This window comes from Jaculus jaculus, chromosome 1, assembly GCF_020740685.1.
Source record: "Jaculus jaculus isolate mJacJac1 chromosome 1, mJacJac1.mat.Y.cur, whole genome shotgun sequence".
Classification (NCBI taxonomy): domain Eukaryota; kingdom Metazoa; phylum Chordata; class Mammalia; order Rodentia; family Dipodidae; genus Jaculus; species Jaculus jaculus.
This window is the reverse complement of record NC_059102.1, coordinates 14069552-14088654: the sequence shown is the minus strand read 5'-3', so window position 1 is coordinate 14088654 and position 19103 is coordinate 14069552. Positions and strand designations below refer to the sequence as shown.

General features: G+C 45.3%; 1 protein-coding gene across 3 annotated transcripts in view; it reads left to right on the top strand.

Moving 5' to 3' along the window:
* Positions 1–2466: 2466 nt before the first annotated feature.
* Inpp5f (inositol polyphosphate-5-phosphatase F) overlaps positions 2467–19103 on the top strand; it is a 117493-nt gene continuing 100856 nt past the window's right edge. For all 3 annotated transcript variants that reach the window (XM_045142001.1, XM_045142005.1, XR_006635118.1), the window contains exon 1: positions 2467–2610. In XM_045142001.1, coding sequence (XP_044997936.1) covers positions 2514–2610 — 97 coding nt within the window. In that variant the 5' untranslated portion in view covers positions 2467–2513. The remainder of the gene's footprint in view (positions 2611–19103) is intronic.

Here is a 19103-nt window from a genome sequence, read left to right as displayed (position 1 = left end):
CAAGGGAGAGAGCAGTGTACTATTGGGCCAGTTGGGTTAAAGAGACATCTTTTCTCTCTTTTTTTTCCTTCTCCCCTTCCTTCCTTTCTTTCTTTCCTTCCTTTCTGCTTTCTCTTTCCTTCTTTCTCCTTCCTTCCTTTCTTCTTCTTTCTTTCTCCTTCCTTCTTCTCTTTTCCTTCTTGCTAGGTTGCTTGTTAAGTCTAGATTTGTAGTAGCCAAACCCTATAATGTTAATCACTGTCTGCTGTCCTTTGATTTCCCCAAGCTACTGTTAGTCAGTTTTCTAAAACAATGGACCTTCACGTTAGCTGCAGATTAGACTCATTTGGGGAGTATAGAAGAAAAACACGGGTGCCAATGCCCTACACCATTAAAGTCTCCTTTGATTGGTCCAATTTTTTTTTTTGGGGGGGGTAGGGTTTTGTTCTAGGCCAGGCTGACCTGGAATTCACTATGTAGCCTCAAAGTGGCCTTGAACTCATGGCCATCCATCTACCTCTGTCTCTCGAGTGCTCAGATTAAAGGAATGAACCACCATGCCTGGCTAGTGTTGGCATACTTAAGAAAACTTCCCAGGTGAATCTAACTGGTAGCCAGGGTTAGAACCCCTGATTTAAAACACTAGAAGGGAAATATTTTATTCAAATAATCAATTTTGTTTTGTTTTTTTGAAGCATGATATCATATAGCCCAGACTGGCCCTGAACTCCTAATCCTCCTATTTCCATCTCCTAAATGCTGGGATTACAAGCATTTACCACCATGCTCAGAGCAGTGTCGTTGTTCCCCCCCTTCTACCCTCCCCCCACCATGCCCCAGGTAAAGTTTCATTCTAACCCAGGCTGACCTGCAATTCACTATGTAGTTTCAGGGTCGCTTTGAACTCATGGCAATCCTCCTACCTCTGCCTCCTAAGAGCTGGGATCAAAGGCATGTGCCACCAAGCCTGGCTTTTTTTTTGTTTTTGTTTTAGCTTAGTTGTTTTTTTTTTTTGTTGAAATTATTTTTATTTCTTTATTAGAGAGAGAGGGGGATGGAGGGAGAGAATATGTGCCCACAGGGCCTCCAGCCACTGCAAATGAACTCCAGATGCATGTGCCACCTTGTGCATTTGGTTTAAGTGGGTCCTGGGGAATTGAACCTGGGTCCTTTGGCTTTGCAGGCAAGCTCCTTAACTGCTAAGCCATCTCTCCAGCCCAGCTCTATTGTTTTAAAGAGGATTATTTTCTTTACATCTCCCAATGTAATTCATTAATAATTAAATAATGTGCAGGACATATTGTCTTCTTAGGACTTTCATTGCTCATTTTTGCTAAGGAAAGGCAACATATGGCTGAAATCAACAAATCTGAAACAGATTCATTGTAAGTTTATATTGAAGTTTTTCAGTCATTACCTTCGCCCACATCACAGACTTAGTGCAGTAACCACGACCCCCTCTCTCCCTTGGTCTTTGCGTTGAGGTGTTTGCAGGCGCAGTGTTTATAGGAAAAGATTCCTCCAGCACATTTTGTTGTCACAGGACTTTCCTGGTGCAGTGGAAATTCAACAATGAAATCAGTGTGGGCTGCGCAATACTTAGTAATGTGGCACTCCTTCCTCCTTTGGGGCTTTCACGGTTTCATTTGTGCAGAAATTTCAAAGTATTGCCTCTTTTCTCTCACCTCAGACCTCTTTTTTTTTCCCCCTCCCTTCTTCTTTATTTCCTTGTAAGGTTCGCCTATTTAGCACCTAATTACTTTACCTTCGGGGACCACATCCCCTCCCTCATTCCAGACTGACTTGCTCAGGGCACCATGGCACCTGCGCTGCTGTCACTTGTGTATTTTGTCACCTCCACTGACGTGCATTTATTTAGTGGATGCTGGTGGTCGGCATCACCAGGTTCTAAAGGGAAATGCCCAAACCAAGCCATGCTGGGGATGGAGCCCAGCAGCCGGGCTTCCTCTCTCCGGGGGATGAAGGGGCTCCCGGGACTCGACTGAGCTCTGGACGGCAGGGAGGAATGAATGACCACCCCACAGGCGTAGGAGAGCAAGAGGCGGGGACTGGGCCTCCAGCTCCAGCGCCGCGCCGAGGACACTGCAACCTGACCGGCCGGGCCCGGGGCTCGGGATCCGCCCGGGAGGAATGCGAGGGGCGGGAGCCCCGGCGGGCGGAGTAAGAGCCGCCGAGGGGAGGAGAACGAGGCAGGGGGGGCGGAGACAAGGAAGGGGGCGGAGCCGAGGCTCGGGGGCGGGCTCAGAGCGGGGGAGGACCAATAGGAGGTGGAGTAGGCGCTCCGGGGGCGGGGCTAGGGGAGGGGGCGGAGCCTCGGGCGGGGAGGCGCCGGGAGAGAGGCCTGGCCTGGTGGCGGCCGCCGGGGCGCGTTCTCCGCGGGCGGGTCGGCTCGGGCTCCGCGGGCGCTGCTCGGCCGTGCTCCCGGCGCGGCGCCGCTCGGGTTTTTGCCCCGGGCCGCCGTCCGCCGTGGGCGAGGACGTCCCTTCCACCCCACCCCCGGGCTCGCGGCCGGCATGGAGCTCTTCCAAGCCAAGGACCACTACATCCTGCAGCAGGGCGAGCGCGCGCTCTGGTGCAGCCGGCGCGACGGCGGCCTGCAGCTCCGACCCGGTGAGGCGCGCGCGGGGCGGGGTGGGGCGCCGGGGCCCGGGCCGACCGCTCCGCGCGGCCTCCGCACGCACGCACGGCCCGCGACCCTCCCGGGCAGTGCGCGGCCACCCGGCGCCAGGGTCTGCGGCTCAGGGTCTGGGGACCGGGTCCTCTCCCCCTCCCGGGAAGTCCCCGCAGGCGGCACCGCACCCCCATGACCCCGAGACACACACACACACACACACACACACACACTCAGGCTTGGCACCGTTCTTCGCGGGAAGTTCTGGGTTCGAATTCCACCCAGACCAGTGGGACCTTCGCGGGATGCTCCTGGTTGACATCCACGCTCCTGGTCCCTCATTGCGATGGTTGCCTCTCCTAATACTTCATCTAAAGCACTTGTCTGGTTTTGCTGTCATGTCAAAACACTAATTTAAGTGTGCCTTTCTGTTTGCATTGGGTGTCGCGTGAGTGCGAGAGGTCCTTCTGGAGCTATCCGTTTTGCTTTATTTAGAAAGGTTTGTTTGCAGTCGCGAGGGCTGGTGGGGGTGGGGGGCTTAAACAGCTGCCCCGGCCCTAAGCCTGAGAGTGTACTTTCCTCTCGGAGGAGTCTGGATACAGCTTCTCCCAGTTAGCTTGCCAATCCCTTTCTTAATCACGAAGATCTTTTTACTTTAGGAAAATTGAAACTCCTGAAAGAAATAAGCTCAGCGTTTGAAGTTTACCTGGACTTCTTGGATACTTGTAGGCAAAATTCAGTAGGATCTGAAAAGTGTCAAGTTCACAAGAGCTTTTTAAATCAACTTGTTACCACTTAAAAGGGATGGTTTCCTGGGACAGGCACTTTCAAGTAGAGTTAACAATACCAGCAGCAGCCTTAGGGAGCAGGTGCTGGCCAGTTTTTTAGGTGAGGCGAGAGGTTCCAGAGAGTGGAGTTGGGACACTGATATAGCGCAGCTCTGTATCCACTGTGACACTTTTTGGCAAGGCCAACTGCTTTCTAGAGAAGTGGAGAGACATCATTATTTTATTTTATTTTATTTCCAGAAATCAGGCTCTGGCTGAGCTTTCTTGCTCTTACAATTTTCTTTTCTTTTCCCTTTTCAGAACAGAGGAGGAGTTCCTGCATCCATATAAGGCTCCCCATGATTTTGGGACAGTTCATGTGGCTAGATTTTCATTTTGACCAGTCCTCTGTAACTTTCCCTATTTAATCATTAACCCCCTACGCTCAGTTTGCATGAAGGTTTTGTGCAGCTTGAAGTGGACTGTAAAACTCCTGGGCTGTGGGAAAAGCCTGCTTCTGGAAATTGGAAAGCATAGACTCCTAGAACTGGATGAAACTTTAGAATTTGTACCAACTCATCACATGGCCTAAACATTCTTGCAGCTCAGTTTATCTGTACAGCTTAGATTTGGGATTAAGGTATGTGGTTTGGATTGCTGTTTATCTATCCAAAGTCCATATCAGGAGGCAAATTTAAAGTATTTTCTTTCCCTGAATAAAATGCCTCTATCCTTTGCCAATAAGTTTATCTCATTCCTTAGAATGCAGCTGATCATGAAAGTAGGCGAATCTTGAGGAAGAAATAGGCTGTCTCATTTCAGAGGAAATAGACTGTTTTGATCTTGGTGTTCACATTTAGCCCATGAATGAAGGAGTCCTGTACTCCTGCCAAATGGTTTATCCTGTTCAATACTCAAGATTCTTTCTAAGTATGGCTATTTAATAATGGTATTTAATTGAGTGCTTTCAGATCTTTTCCTATATATTGGGCTATTTGAACTTCTATTTATGTATTTTATTTTATTTTTTTCAAGGTAGGGTCTTGCTCTGGTCCAGGCTGACCTGGAATTCACTGTGTAGTGTCAGGCTGGCCACCAACTCACAGTGATCCTCCTACCTCTGTCTCATGAGTGCTGGGATTAAAGGCATGTGCTGCCATGCCCAACTCTTTATTATTTATTTATTTACTTATTTTTGTTTTTTTTACAGTGGGGTTTCACTCTAGCTTAGGCTGACCTGGAATTCACTGTGTAGTCTCAAGGTGTCCTCAAACTCATGGTGATCCTCCTTCCTCTGTCTCCTAAGTGCTGGGATTAAAGGCATGCGCCACCACGCCTGGTTTATTTTGAAGTAGGGTCTCACTAGCCCAGGCTGACCTGGAATTCACTATGTAGTCTCAGGGTGGCCTCAAACTCACTGTGCTCCTTTTATCTCTGCCTCCTGAGTGCTGCGATTAAAGGTGTAAGCCATTATGCCTAGCTTCTGTATTTATTTCAAAAAATATTTATTATTTGCAAGTAGAGGGGGAGGGAGGGAGAGAGAAAGAGAAAGTGAGAGAGTGACCCAGGGCCTCTTGCCACTGCAAATGAACTCCAGATGCATGTACCACTTTGTGCATCTGGTGTTACGTGGGTCTTGGGGATTTGAACATGGGCCATCAGGCTTTGCAAGCAAGTGCCTTTAATCACTGAGCTCTTGCTCCAGTCCCAAACTTCTCTTTATTTGGTTGAACTTTCTTCTCTCTCTCTCTGCTTTTATGGTCAGCTTTATTACAGTTTATAGCAAGAGCATTTAAAATCTTTTCATTTTTTTCCTATTGTTTATTCAGCTGAACAGACTAGGGAACAAGAGTTTGCCTTTATCATAGGCAACTATATTATAAGACTAAATTACTTACAGGCATTGCGATTCTTACATGTAGCTACTGAACATGGTGAAATAGGACTTTTCTTCTGCTTTTTTTTTTCTGCAGACAACAGAGAAATGTGTTGATGATATTTGAAGTTAAAATGATCATTTCCATAGCTTGCAATGTCCGTACTCTCAATCCTCTTTCTCTCCGAGTTTGTTGTGTGAGACCCACCTAACCCTCATCCATGGGACAGAGTGAATGGAAACACTGTTTTGTTTTCTGATATTTTCTATGCTTAGTACATACCTCAGTCTGAACCCTCCCTTTATCATATGATAATAGTTTGCCTACTTCTCCAGTTGACAGTATATTTCTCAAGGTAAGGCCCTGATTTACTCATCTTCATAGTCGCTGGGTTTAAGAGGGCTTACAACATAGAACATACATTTTTGGTTGAGTTGAGCTGAATTAAATATAAGTCCAAGTTTTCTCACAGTTAAATGATTGTCATAAAAATAAGATCCTAAGATGGACATAGTGACGCATACCTTTAATCCCAGCACTTGGGAGACAGAGGTAGGAGGATTGCCATGAGTTTGAGGCCACCCTGAGACTACATGGTGAATTCCAGGTCAGCCTGAGCTAGAGTGAGACCCTACCTTGAAAAACCAAAAAAAAAAAAAAAAAAAAACAAAACAAAACAACAACAAAAACCCTCCTGTTCAATACTCATTTTAGGTTGTTTTTTTTTTTTTCACCTGAGTTATTCCTTTCTTTTGAATCATTTTACTTTTTATTTTTTATTTAGAGAGAGAATTGGTGCACCAGGGCGTCAGCCACTGCAATCAAATTCCAAACACTTGCACCACCTTGTGACCTTGTACTTGCCTCACTTTTTTTTTTTTTTTTTTTGGTTTTTCGAGGTAGGGTCTCACTCTGGCTCAGGCTGACCTGGAATTCACTATGTAGTCTCAGGGTGGCCTCGAACTCTCGCCGATCCTCCTACCTCTGCCTCCCAAGTCCTGGGATTAAAGGCGTGCGCCACCACGCCCGGCATTGCCTCACTTTTATGCATCTGGCTTATGTGGGATCTGGAGAGTTGAACATGGGTCTTTAGGCTTCGTGGGCCAGTGCCTTAACCACTAAGCCATCTCCCAAGCCATTTTTTGTCTTGTAATCTAGGCTGGACTGGAAATGAACACAGTTCTGCCTCAGCTGTTCAAGTCCTGGGTTACAGGCAGGAGTCACTGTACTCAGTTTCTGAATATCTTTTTTTAAAACTATTCATTTATTTATTTGAGAGAGAAAGAGAGAGGGACAGATAAACAGAAAGAGAATGGGTGTACCAGGGCCTCCAGCCACTGCAAATGAACTCCGGATGCCTGTACCACCATGTGCTTCTGGCTGTATGTGGGTCCTGGGGAATTGAACCTGGGTCCTTTGGCTTTGCAGGTAAGCGCCTTAACCACTAAACCATTTTTCCAGCCCCTGAATATCTTTTAATTGGGGCAGAAAATCTCTGTCCAGCTGAGTGAAGAAACTTAACACTTGTCATTTTTTTCTTAACTGATGTAGCATCATCATTTTTTTTTCTTTATGCTAGAATTCCTTTTCTTTCTTTTTTTTGTTTTTTTTCAAGGTAGGGTCTTACTCTAGCCCATACGGACCTGGAATTCACTATGTAGTCTCAGGGTGGCCTTGAAGTCATCGCAATCCTCCTACCTCTGCCTCCTGAGTAAGTGCTGGGACCAAGGGCATGCCATACCACACCCAGCTTAGAATTCCTTATTTTCTTCTTGAACATTGTTTAAGTTCTTTTTCAGACTTTTCCTTCTATCTAACATACTAAACTGAGCTTGGTGGTACATGCCTTTCCTCTCAGCACTTGGGGTGGGGGATGCTAAGGTAGGAGGATTGTGGTGAGTTTTAGGCTAGTTTGTGACTACAGAGTGAAATCCAGCTCAGCCTGGGCTAGAGTGAGACTCTACATCAAAAAAAGAAAGAGGCCGGGTGTGGTGGCGCACACCTTTAATCCCAGCACTTAGAAGGTAGAGGTAGGAGGATCACTGTGAGTTCTAGACCACCCTGAGACTATAGCCTGGACTAGAGTGAAACCCTACCTCAAACCCCCCCAAAAAAAATAAAAATAAATTAAAAAAATAAAAAAGGCTGGAGGGATGGCATAGCAGTTAGGGGCTTGCCTGTGAAGACTAAGGACCCAGGTTCAATTCCACATGACCTTTGCAAGCCAGATGCACAAGATGGTGCATGCGTTTGGAGTTTGTTTGCAGTGGCTGAAGGCCCTGGCACGCCCATTCTATCTCTTCTCTCTCTCTCTCCAATAAATAAATAATAAAATATTTAATAAAAGAAAGTTTTAAATAACTGATTATGATTTCTCTGGTGTTCCCATTTTCTTAATGGCAGTGCATAGTCTGTATTTGTGCAGAGCACTGTGTTTTGATAGGTGCTTAAGTCTATTGCAAGTTAATTATCATCAGAGAAAAGTATTTAGGTTGTTTTAATTTCTCCCAGGAAAGTTGTAGGTAGCACTATATAAACATTCACTAATCTCCTGAGAGTGCAATTTACTGTCTGAGAATAAGAACTGTAATTCAAGAACTTGACAGGAACATAGTACTACTTTTTAGAAATGGGGATGTGTCTCTTCCATCTTAAAATTGCTTCCACGGTCTGGGGCTTGGTGCCATATGGCAGCGTTACGTAACTCACTTCCCTGTGTGCCTCCTTCTATTCTGAGGATGAGTGACCACAGGAAGATCACGAAGCATCTGTCACGCACTCTGCATTCATAAGCATATAAACCATGTGTGGAAAGATGGGACTGTAAGTGATTAGGGCGGTGGACACGGCGTTTTCTCCCTTCCTCCCTCCTTCCCTCCCTCCTTGAGGTGATACTAGGTATCAGAATTTACAGAAGTAGTTTTCCTGCTCATATAGTTTTGATAGTGAATTCCAGGCTGACCTGGAATTCACTGTGTAGTCTCAGGCTGGCCTCAAACTCACAGCAGTCCTCCTATCATTTCTTTTTGTTTTAGATTTTTTAAACTTAAGGTTTTTTTTAAAAATTATTTATTTATTTATTTGAGAGCAACAGACACAGAGAGAAAGACAGGTAGAGAGAGAGCAGAGTGGGCGCGCCAGGGCTTCCAGCCTCTGCAAATGAACTCCAGATGCGTGCGCCCCCTTGTGCATCTGACTAACGTGGGACCTGGGGAACCGAGCCTCGAACCGGGGTCCTTAGGCTTCACAGGCAAGCACTTAACCGCTAAACCATCTCTCCAGCCCCTTTTTTTTTCTTTTTTGAGGTAGGGTTTCACTCTAGCCCAGGCTGACCTGGAATCACTATGTTGTCTCATGGTGGCTTCGAACTCAAGGTGATCCTCTCACCTCCCCTCTCCAAGTGCTGGGACTAAAGGTGTTCCCTGCTTAATTTTAATTAAAAATTTAAAAAATATTTTATTTTTATTTATTCATTTATTTGACAGAGAAAGGGGGGAAGAGAGAGAGAATGAGCGTGCCAGGGCCTCCATCCACTGTAAATGAACTCCAGATGTTTGTGCCCTCTTGTTCATCTGGCTATTGTGGGTTCTGGGGAATCGAATCTGGGTCCTTTAGCTTTGCAGGCAACTGCCTTAACCACTAAGCCATTCCTCCAATCCTTAAATTAAAAAAAAAAAAATTATTTTATTTATTTGAGACACGCAGAGACAAAGTGGTAGAGAGAGAGAGAGAATGGGCGCCTAGGGCCTTCAGCTGCTGCAGCCACTGTAAACCAACTCCAGATGATTGTGCCACCTTGGGCATCTGGTTTATGTGGGTCCTGGGGAATTGAACCTGGGTCCTTTCGCTTTGCAGGTAAATACCTTAACTGCTAAGCCACCTCTCCATCCCCACCCCCCTTTTTTTTTGGTTTTTCAAGGTAGGGTCTCACTGTAGCCCAGGCTGACCTGGAATTCATTATGTAGTCTCAGGGTGGCCTTGAATTCATGGCCATCCGCCTACCTCTGTCTCCCAAGTGCAGGGATTGAAGGCGTGGGCCACCATACCCAGCTGAAGTTATTTTTTTTAACTATTTTTAGTTTTAAACATTTATCTGTTTTAGTTATTTATTTGAGACAGGGAGGGAGAATGGGTACATCAGGGCCTCCAGCCACTGCAAAGGAACTCCAGATGCATGCGCCACCATGTGCATCTTGCTTATGTGGGACCTGGGGAATGAACCTGGGTCCTTAGGCTTCACAGGCAAGCGCCTTAACTGCTAAGCTATCTTTCTAGCCCTTAAAAACTATTTACTTACTTGCTTCCAAGCAGAGAGACAGACAGACAGACTATGGGCACAAGGAAAACTCCAGATGCATGTGCCACTTTGTGCATATGGTTTTATATGGGTGTTGGGGAATCAAACCAGGGTTAAACCAGGACCGGAAGGCTTTGAAAGTGACTTTACCACTGAGCCATCTTCTCAGCCCAAAGCCCAAAGTTAATTTAAAATGAGAAAGGATCATATTGAAATCTAAATGTACATAGACTATATCTCTGAATGTTTTATAAAATTACTCAGTTTATTGAGTTTTGTGTCATTTGGTTCTTTTTAAAACTTTTTTTTTTTTTTGTTTATTTACTTGCAAGCAGAGAGATTGAGAGAGAAGAGACAGACAGAGAGAGAATGGGCATGCCAGGGCCTGTAACCACAGCAATCAGACTCCAGATGCATGTGCCCCTTGTGCATCTGGCTCACATGGGTCCTGAGGAATTGGGCCCGGGTCCTTTGGCTTTGCAGGCAAATGCCTTAACTGCTAAGCCATCTCTCCAGCCCTGGTTCTTTTGAAAAGTTTAATTTTTTATTTATTTGAGACAGGTTTTCACGTAGCCCGGATTGGTCTTAAACTGCTAGTCTTCCTGCCTCCACCTCCTGAGTGCTGGAAGTATAGGCATGCATCGTCACACCTGGTTTTCTGGCCATTTTTGTTACCAGGCAACCATGTTTCTTCTTAGCGCCTTTGGTCTTTAATTTCTTTGGAAAGACTTAACAAGTTTTATATCCTGTGCTACTTTTTACCCATATTTTATGTTATTAACAGGGAAGTAGTTGGGTTGAACAGATCATTACAGCCATTTTATACATGTTACATTTTATGATAGGAAAGTCTTAATGTTTGCAAAATATGTCCCCTACACTTTTGGCTTAAAAAAGAAAAAGACGGGCTGGAGAGATGTCTTTGCTTTGCCTGCAAAGCCAAAGGATCCTGGTTTGATTCTCTATGACCCACGTAAGCCAGAGGCCACATACATCAGGAGTTCCTTTGCAGTGCCTGGAGACCTTGGTGTGCCCATTTTCTCTCTCCCCCCCTTTCCCTCTCAAATAAATAAGTAAATAAAATTATTAAAAAAGACAAGGTCTTTCTAAAGTGACTAACATTTTTATTAAGTATTAAGTTTTATTATTATTATTTAAATATATTTTATTTATTTATGTATTTGAGACAGAGAAAGAGGTAGAGAGAGAGAGAGAATGTGGGCACACCAGGGCCTCCAGCTATTGCAAAGGAACTCCATATGCATGTGCCCCCTTGTGCATCTGGCTTACCTGGGTCTTGGGGAATTGAACCTGGGTCCTTTGGCTTTCCAGGCAAACACCTTAACCGCTAAGCCATCCCTTCAGCCCTAGTATTAAGTTTTAAAGAGTTATGAATGCTTTTTTGTTCTCTACATCATCAACTGAAATGAATACTGGCTAGTAATAGCAGCTTTTGTTGGTTGAGCATTTTCCTGAAGCAGACATTGTTAGATGCCTTTGTACATAGGAAGCACAGAGAATAATTTGCCAGGGTTCTTTGAGAAAGGAGGGGAGCCAGGCTCCTAACGCAGTATATGGTTCCAAAGCCAGCTTTTCTTCAGTATTGACAACATTGTTTATAAACTTTTCCACCTTCTTGATTACAAAGTTAAAGGATTGCTAAGTTGTGGGTGGTAGTTGAGATACAGCCCTATGAATCTCTCATAATGTAGCCTATATAAGAATTAGATAGTGAGGCTGGAGCAATGGCTTGGTCATTAAGGCACTTGCTGGCAAAGCCAAAGAACCCAAGTTTGATTCCCCAGTACCCACATAAAGTCAGATGTACAAGGTGGCACATGCATCTGGGTTTGACAGCAGCTGGAGGCTCTGACATGCGCATTCTCTCTTCCTCTTTCCCTTTCTGTCTCTCAAATAAAATAGATAAGTATTTTTTAATAATAATAATAAAACAGCTGGGCATGGTGGCGCACACCTTTAATTGCAGCACTCTGGAGGCAGAGGTAGGAGGATCGCCATGAGTTCAAGGCCACCCTGAGATGACAGGGTTAATTCCAGGTCAGCCTGGACCAGAGTGAGATCCTACCTCGAAAAACCAAAAAAATAAAATAGTCCCTCAGATGTTAAAACCAGAACATCAAGCCAGGCGTGGTGGCACATGGTTTTCATACCAGCACTTGGGAGGCAGAGGTAGGAGGATTGCTGAGAACTACATACTGAATTCCAGGTCAGCCTGAGCTAGAGCAAGAGCCTACCTCAAAAAACAAACAAACAAACAAACAACAACAAAAAAAAAAATCAGGAAAAATATTATAGGTCGAACAGGCTGACAGTGGGCGTCTGGTTTGTGCCTGTGCATGCCCTGCCTCCTTTCTGGCGGTTTACTTGTGTCCTTATAAGGCATGTGGCTATGTAAAATAGATTGACTAGTAGTCTAGTCATAGGCTTTCCAGCTAGGGTCAGTTTTTCAGGTTCTTCGTAGGCTTTTGAAACAGGCTAGATCTCAGAGTAGGAGCTCAGAGGACTGGATGGGAACTGTTTGCTGCAGGGATGGAAACCTGAGGCCTTCCTCAGTCTAGCCTTGCAAGCATCGTAGATCCAGTTTCAGGGGCAACCTTTCTGAGCACACAAAGCAGAGAGAGAGAGAGAGAGAGAGTCGGAGACGGAGAGTGAATGAATTAAGAGAAAAACGAAAAAAAAAAAAAAACCACCAACAAAAAACCTTTAGGGCAGTCTCCTTCCAAGAGTTGGAAGGAACTTTTGTAGAATCCCTGGTTCCTGGATACTTGTGTCCTTGTGTTCCTGCCGAAGGCTGGCTCCCAGTGTCATGAAGCCAGCACAGCGGGGAAGGAGCGGTATAGGACAAACAGGAGAGTTAAGTTTAGAGCTGGCCCGTGCTAGACCACGGTGCCCTGATGGAGTGGGCTCTGGGGAGCCTGGCTGCATTCATTGCCGCTGCTCCTAGGTGCCCAACAGAATGGGCTGCCAGCCTAGCGCAGCCCTAGCATGGAAGAAAGGACATTTGTCCCCACACCTCCACTGTCTGATCCTCAGCTCTTCTGTAAAGTTGTAGTGAATGAATTGAAGTACTGCCAGCCTCCTGTTTACTCTGTGGTTTGAGACTGTAAGAACTATAATCTGAGCTGGAGAGATGGCTTAGTGGTTAAGGAGCTTGCTTGCAAAGCTAGAAGACTCAGGTTTGATTCCCCACGCCCCGTATGTGACAGGTGCACAAGGTGGCAATTACATCTGGAGTTCATTTGTAGTGGCTGGCGGCCGCGCGCGCTCTGTCTCTGCTGCTTTCTCTGAAATAAAAAATAAATTTTTTTGTTTGTTTTTCGAGGTAGGGTCTCACTCTGGTCCAGGTTGACTAGGAATTCACTGTGCAGTCTCAGGGTGGCCTCAAACTCACAGGATCAATCCTCTTACCTCCGCCTCCCAAATGCTGGGATTAAAGGCACCAAGCCCAGCAAGGGCTAATTTCTTGTTAACATTTTATTCAATAAAAGGGGAATCTAGTGCTCAGATCTATGGAATTAACATGTTTATTTGGGAGAAGCTCTTAAGCTTGTGGAATTTCATGTTTTGTTTTTGAATGAAAATAAATGGAACACATACATTTTCACTTACCCCCTCTCTGCCTAAAAGGCTCCTGCTGCTAATTTTGAGTCCTTGCAATTTATGATGGAATAGGCTCATGTGTTCACACATAGGCACTAGACTATGGAAAAATCAAACCAGGTCAGCTGTGCTGTGATGTGCTGTGCCCTCAGAATCATAGCCTAGCCTTACTTGGTGTGGTTTTGTGGAGCTCTGAATGTGTTAGATCTTTACAAGCTGGGTTGCTATTTCTGGGTGTCTTTTTGTAAACTGCTCACATGTTTTCAAATATAATCTTTTAAAGTCTAGCTTTGCAAAGACAATTCCATAAAGTAACAGTTGTGACAGATAATGCCATAATTGAGTTGAGAACGCTTGAATTAGAGTATGTTTTTGAAAAATATTTTATTTATTTGAGAGAGATTGAATGGGTGCACCATAGCAAGTAAATTCCACACTCATGTGCAAATTTGTGCTTTACGTGGGTACTGGGGATTTGAACTAGGGCCTGCAGGCTTTGCATGCAAGTGCTTTTAACCACTGAGCCATCTCCCCAGCCCTAGGATACCTTTGTCAAGGGCTGGGGAGATGGCTGAACAGTTGCTTGCACTTGCCTGCTGGCCTGGGTTCAATGCCCCAATTCCCATGAAAAGCCAGATGCACAAAGTGCTATGTGTCTGGAGTTCATTTGAAGTTCCAACAGGCCTTGGTGCACCCGTTCTCTGTCTGTCTGTCTATGATAATAATAAAAAGAAAATCTTCCAGATGTGGTGGTACATGCCTTTAATCCTAGCACTTAAGAGGCTGAGGTAGGAGGATTGTTGTGCGTTTGGGGCCCAGTAGAGTGAAACCCTGCTTCAAAACAAGCAAATACTCCCTCCCCCACTAAAAAGCCACTACCACCTACAAAATAAATGGGCATAGAGTGGCTCAGTGGTTAAATGCACTTGTGTGCAAAGCCGGTCCAGGTCCAGTCCCTCAATACCCACGTAAAGCTAGATGCACAAAGTGGCACATGCATCTGGAGTTCGTTTGCAGCTGCAGGAGGCTTGTTGCACTCATTCTCTATCTGTCTTTCTCTCCCTCCCCCCTCTTTCTCTCTCCCCTTGCAAATGATTAAAAATATTGAAAAATCCAAACAAATAAAAAAGAATGTCAAATAGGAAAAAAAAAAAAAAACAACTTAGCTCTTAATGGCTGCTGGCAATACATTAAGGATGCATAAATAGTATTTTACAAGTGGCTGGACACTGACCATCCAGCATCATAACCCCTCCTGATAGTCTTTTTTAAAAAATAATTTTATTTTATTTATTTGGAAGGAGAGAGAAAGGGAAGGAGAGAGAGAGGGAGGAAGGGAGAGAGAAAGAATGGGTGCATAGCCACTGCAAATGAACTCCAGATGCATGCGCCACTTTGCATCTGGCTTTGTCTGCATGCATCTGGCTTTACGTGGGTACTGGGGAATCAAACCTAGGTTAGGCTTTGTAGGCAAGTGCCTTAACTGCTGAGCCATCTTTCCATCCCCATATGGGTAGCATATCAATTAAACTGCATCTTTTGTTAGGATGACTCCTTCATGGATGCTGTGAGATCCTTAAGAGAACTGCTTTCAACCATACAGAAGTATCCATTCATATTTTCTTTGGTAAGACTCATTGAGAGAAATGCAGGTAGATTTTAGGTCATTGTTTTTCTTTTTCTTTTTCTTTTTCTTTTTTTCTGAGGTAGGGTCTCGCTCTAGCCCAAGATGACCTGGAATTCACTGTGTAGTCTCAGGGTGGCCTTGACCTCACAGGGTTCCTCCTACCTCTGTCTCCTAAGTGCTGGGATAAAGGTTTGCGGACCGGCCTCCTGCATTTCTTTAACTTGATAGTGGGATGTGTGAAAGTATGCATTTTTCTTAAGGAATCCCATTCTTTGAAATAGCTTTTCATTTTCTTTTAAGTTACACTGAATTCATGATTTTTACAATAACAATATATATGATTTGAGGCAATTATTATTTTTTTGCTTGTGTGTGTGTGTGTGTGTGTGTGTGTGTGTGTGTGTGTATGTGCCCTTGAGGTGCCTCATACAGTCACCGTTGGTGGGGGTTGCTCACTGAGGTGCTAGCTTAGAACATCAGGTGTCCTGCTCTATCACCCACTTAGTCTTGCTTTTGAGACAAGAGTCTCTTTTTACTGGGTCTGGAGCCTGTGGGTCTCCCCACAGGGGCACAGAGATCTCTTGTGGGTACTGGGGAATCAAACCCAGATTATTAGGCTTTGTAGGCAAGGGTCTTAACTGCTGAGTCATCTTTCTAGCCCCCAGTTATAATATTGGAATACAGAGTGAGACAGATCTAGGTCAGCCTGGACTACAGTGAGGCTGAAGATCAAAACTTCAAGACTATGGGCTAGGGAGGCTGCTCAGCAGTTAAAGACCTTGCTTGTAAAGCCTGTGGTCCAGGGTTTGATTCCCCAGATCCCATGTAAAGCCAGATTCACAACATGGTGTAGATGTCTGGAGTTCATTTGCAGTGGTAAGAAGACCCAGTGTACCCATATTCATTCTCTGTCTCTGTCTCTCTCTTGAATAAATAAAACAGTTTTAAACAAACTACCCTCAAGATTAGCCTGAGCTATCCATCAAATTTCACACCAGCCTGGGCTACATGAGACATTGTTTACAAAAAAAATCTTGGGACTGGAGAGATGGCTCAGGAGTTAAGGTGCTTGCCTTAAAAGCCTAATGAGCAGAATTTGAATCCCCTGGTACCCATGTACAGCCAGATGCACAAAGTGGTACACGCATCTGAAGTTCATTTGCAGTGGCTGGAAGCCCTGGTGCACCCATTCTCTCCCACCCTCTCCTTTGCATCAGACATAAATAAAGATAATTTTTAAAAAATTCCTAATGCCAGGGATGGTGGCACACACCCTTAATCCCAGCACTCAGGAGGCAGAGGTAGGAGGATTGCCATGAGTTTGAGGCCACCCTGAGACTCCATAGTGAATTCCAGGTCAGCCTGGGCCAGAGTGAGACCCTACCTCGAAAACCCCCCCCAAAAAAAAAATTATTTATTGATTTGAGAGGGAGGGAGAGAGAGGGAATGAGAATGGATGTGTCAGGGTCTCCAGCTACTGTAAATGGACTCCAGGTGCATGCGCCACCTTGTGTATCTGGCTTACGAGGGTCCTAGGGAATCAAACCTGGATCCTTTGGCTTTGCAGGCAAGTGCCTTAACCACTAAGCCATCTCCCTAGCCCACGCCTCTTCTTCTTATTTTTAAAATATTTTATTTTTATTTATTTATTTGAGAGAGAGAGAGAAAATAAATGAGAATGGGCATGCCAGGGCCTCCAGCACAGCAAAGAATTCCAGATGCATGCGCCACCTTGTGCATCTGGTTTACATGAGCCCTGGGGAATTGAACCTCTATCCTTTGGCTTTGCAGGCAAGTGCCTTAACTGCTAAGCCCCCTCTCCAGCCCCTCCTTTTTTTGAGGCAATGTCTCATGTAGCTCAGGTTGTCCTTCAATTCTACATAGTCTTGGATGACCTTGAACTTTTTTTTTTTTTTTTTTAATTTTTTGGTTTTTTGAGATAGGGTCTCTCTCTAGCCCAGGCTGACCTGGAATTCATTATAGAGTCTTAGGGTGGCCTCGAACCACAGCAATCCTCCCACCTCTGCCTCCGAGTGCTGGGATTAAAGGTGTGCGCCACCACACCCGGTTTACCTTGAACTTTTGATCCTGAAACTTCCACTTGCAGAGTGCACCATCATTCTGAAATAATTGAGCTAGGTCTTAAGGTTAGCCAGCCCTCCCTTCCTCCCTCCCTCTTCCTTCCCTCCCCTCTCTTTCTTGTGTGTGCCCATGTTTGTGGCGGCCAGAGAAGGATGGGTTGTCCTTTCAATCATTTCCCCAGCCTCTTGGTGTTTCTTACTTTTTTTCTCCTTGATGTGAAAAATCTGCTTTTCTTCTTAATAAAGAAGATGGGAAGGAAAGGTTTCCTTGATTAGACTCTGAAGTTCCTTACAGCTGTAAGTAGTGTGTGACTGTGTCTCTGAGAATGGAAAGCCCTGCGGTTGGGAATACAGCTCCGGAGATGGAGTGCTTGCTTATGGTGTGCAGCAGGACCTGGGCTCCATTTCCAGGACTGCTTATGACTAGGTATGGTAGCGCATGCCTGTGATCCTGACACTCGGATGGTGGAGGACAGGGGACCACTGCTATGCTACACAGTGAGGCCACTTAAGACCCAGTCTCAACAACAACAACAACAAAAAAGGGCTGGAGAGATGGCTTAGCAGTTAAGTGCTTGCCTATGAAGCCTGAGGACCCCTGTTTGAGGCTCGATTCTCCAGGACCCACGTTAGCCAGATGCACAAGGGGCCGCACGCGTCTCGAGTTCGGTTTGCAGTGGCTGGAGGCTTTGGCGTGCCCATTCTCTCTCTATATCTGCCTCTTTCTTTCTCTCTCTTTTGCTCTCAAATAAGTAAAAATAAACAAAAAAAGTTAAAAAAAAATTAAAAGCCCTGGAAGGCACCTACCCTGTGAGCTACAGGGCTTTTATGAACCTTACTTTTGCCTTACTAGAAATTACGCTGCTTGAGCTGGAGAGAGATGGCTTAGTGGTTAAGGTACTTGTCTGCAAAGCCTAAGGACCCAGGTTCAACTGCCCAGGACCTACATAAACCAGATATACTAGGGGCACATGCATCTGGAGTTCATTTGCAGTGGCCAGAGGCCCTGGTGTGTCCATTCTCTCTTTCTCTGTCTCATAAATAAATAAGTAAATAAGAAATTGTGCTGCTTATGTATAATGCTTTCATTCTGACTGACTGTAAGGGGTGGGTTGACAGGGGGAGCGTGTGAGAATGAACAGGCTCTGAGCTGTGAGGTACGGGAGTTTTCATCTCCCTCCCCTCCCCTAGGACCCTGTGCTGCGCTGCTGCTTTGACCTGACCTGGAAGTAGTTCTCCACGTGAGGCCAAGTAACGGCAAATCCTAGACTTGATGGTGGATTTAAAAGCAGAGCATTTTGTTAGAAGCTGTGGCGGTAGAATGAGCCTACCTTACCGCACAAGCCGTTTCAGAGCTAGGTGCCTGAGAGTGGATTAACTTCTGAACAATTTTTTTTTTTTCCCCAGGTAGGGTCTCACTCTAGCCCAGGCTGACCTGGAATTCACTAGGTAGTCTCAGGATGGTCTTGAACTCACGGTGATCCTCCTACCTCTGCCTCCCGAGGACTGGGATTAAAGGTGTATGCCACCATGCCTGGCTAAGTTCTGAACAGTTTTTTAAAAATATTATTTACTTATTTACTTATTTAATTTGACAGAGAGAAAGAGGGAGGGAGAGAGCGAGCGAGCGCATGAGTGTGCGAGAATGGGCACTCCAGGGCCTCCAGCCATTGCAAACAAACTCCAGACACATGTGCCACCTTGTGCATCTGGCTAGTGTGAGTCCTAGAGAATCAAACCTGGGTCCTTTGGCTTTACAGGCAAAACATCTGAACTGCTAAGCCATCCCTCCAGTCCTAAACAAATTTTTTTTTTTTAAAGCTGGCAATTATTCCAGCACCAGCGGGAGAAATGTGACTTCTATTTAATGTAGGAAGCAGTAGTCCCCCACATCTTTGATGGAAGCTGTAAATGAGGAAAGGAGAACACCGGTGCTTCGCCCATCCGTGCTTTGACTTAACCTGTTTTTTTAAAAAAAAATATTTATTTATTTATTTATTTATTTTTGAGACGGGGCTCCAGGCTGGCCTGGAACTGACCATGTATGTAGCCTAGTCTTATTCAGACTCACAGTGATTCTCTTGCCTCAGCCTCCCAGGTGCTGCGATTACAGGTGTGAGCCATCACACTCAGGTCATTGGTGTTTTGAAACAGTCTCAGGTATCTCAGGCTGGCCTTGAACTCATTATGTAGCCAGAGATAACTCCAGTCCTCCTGCCTGA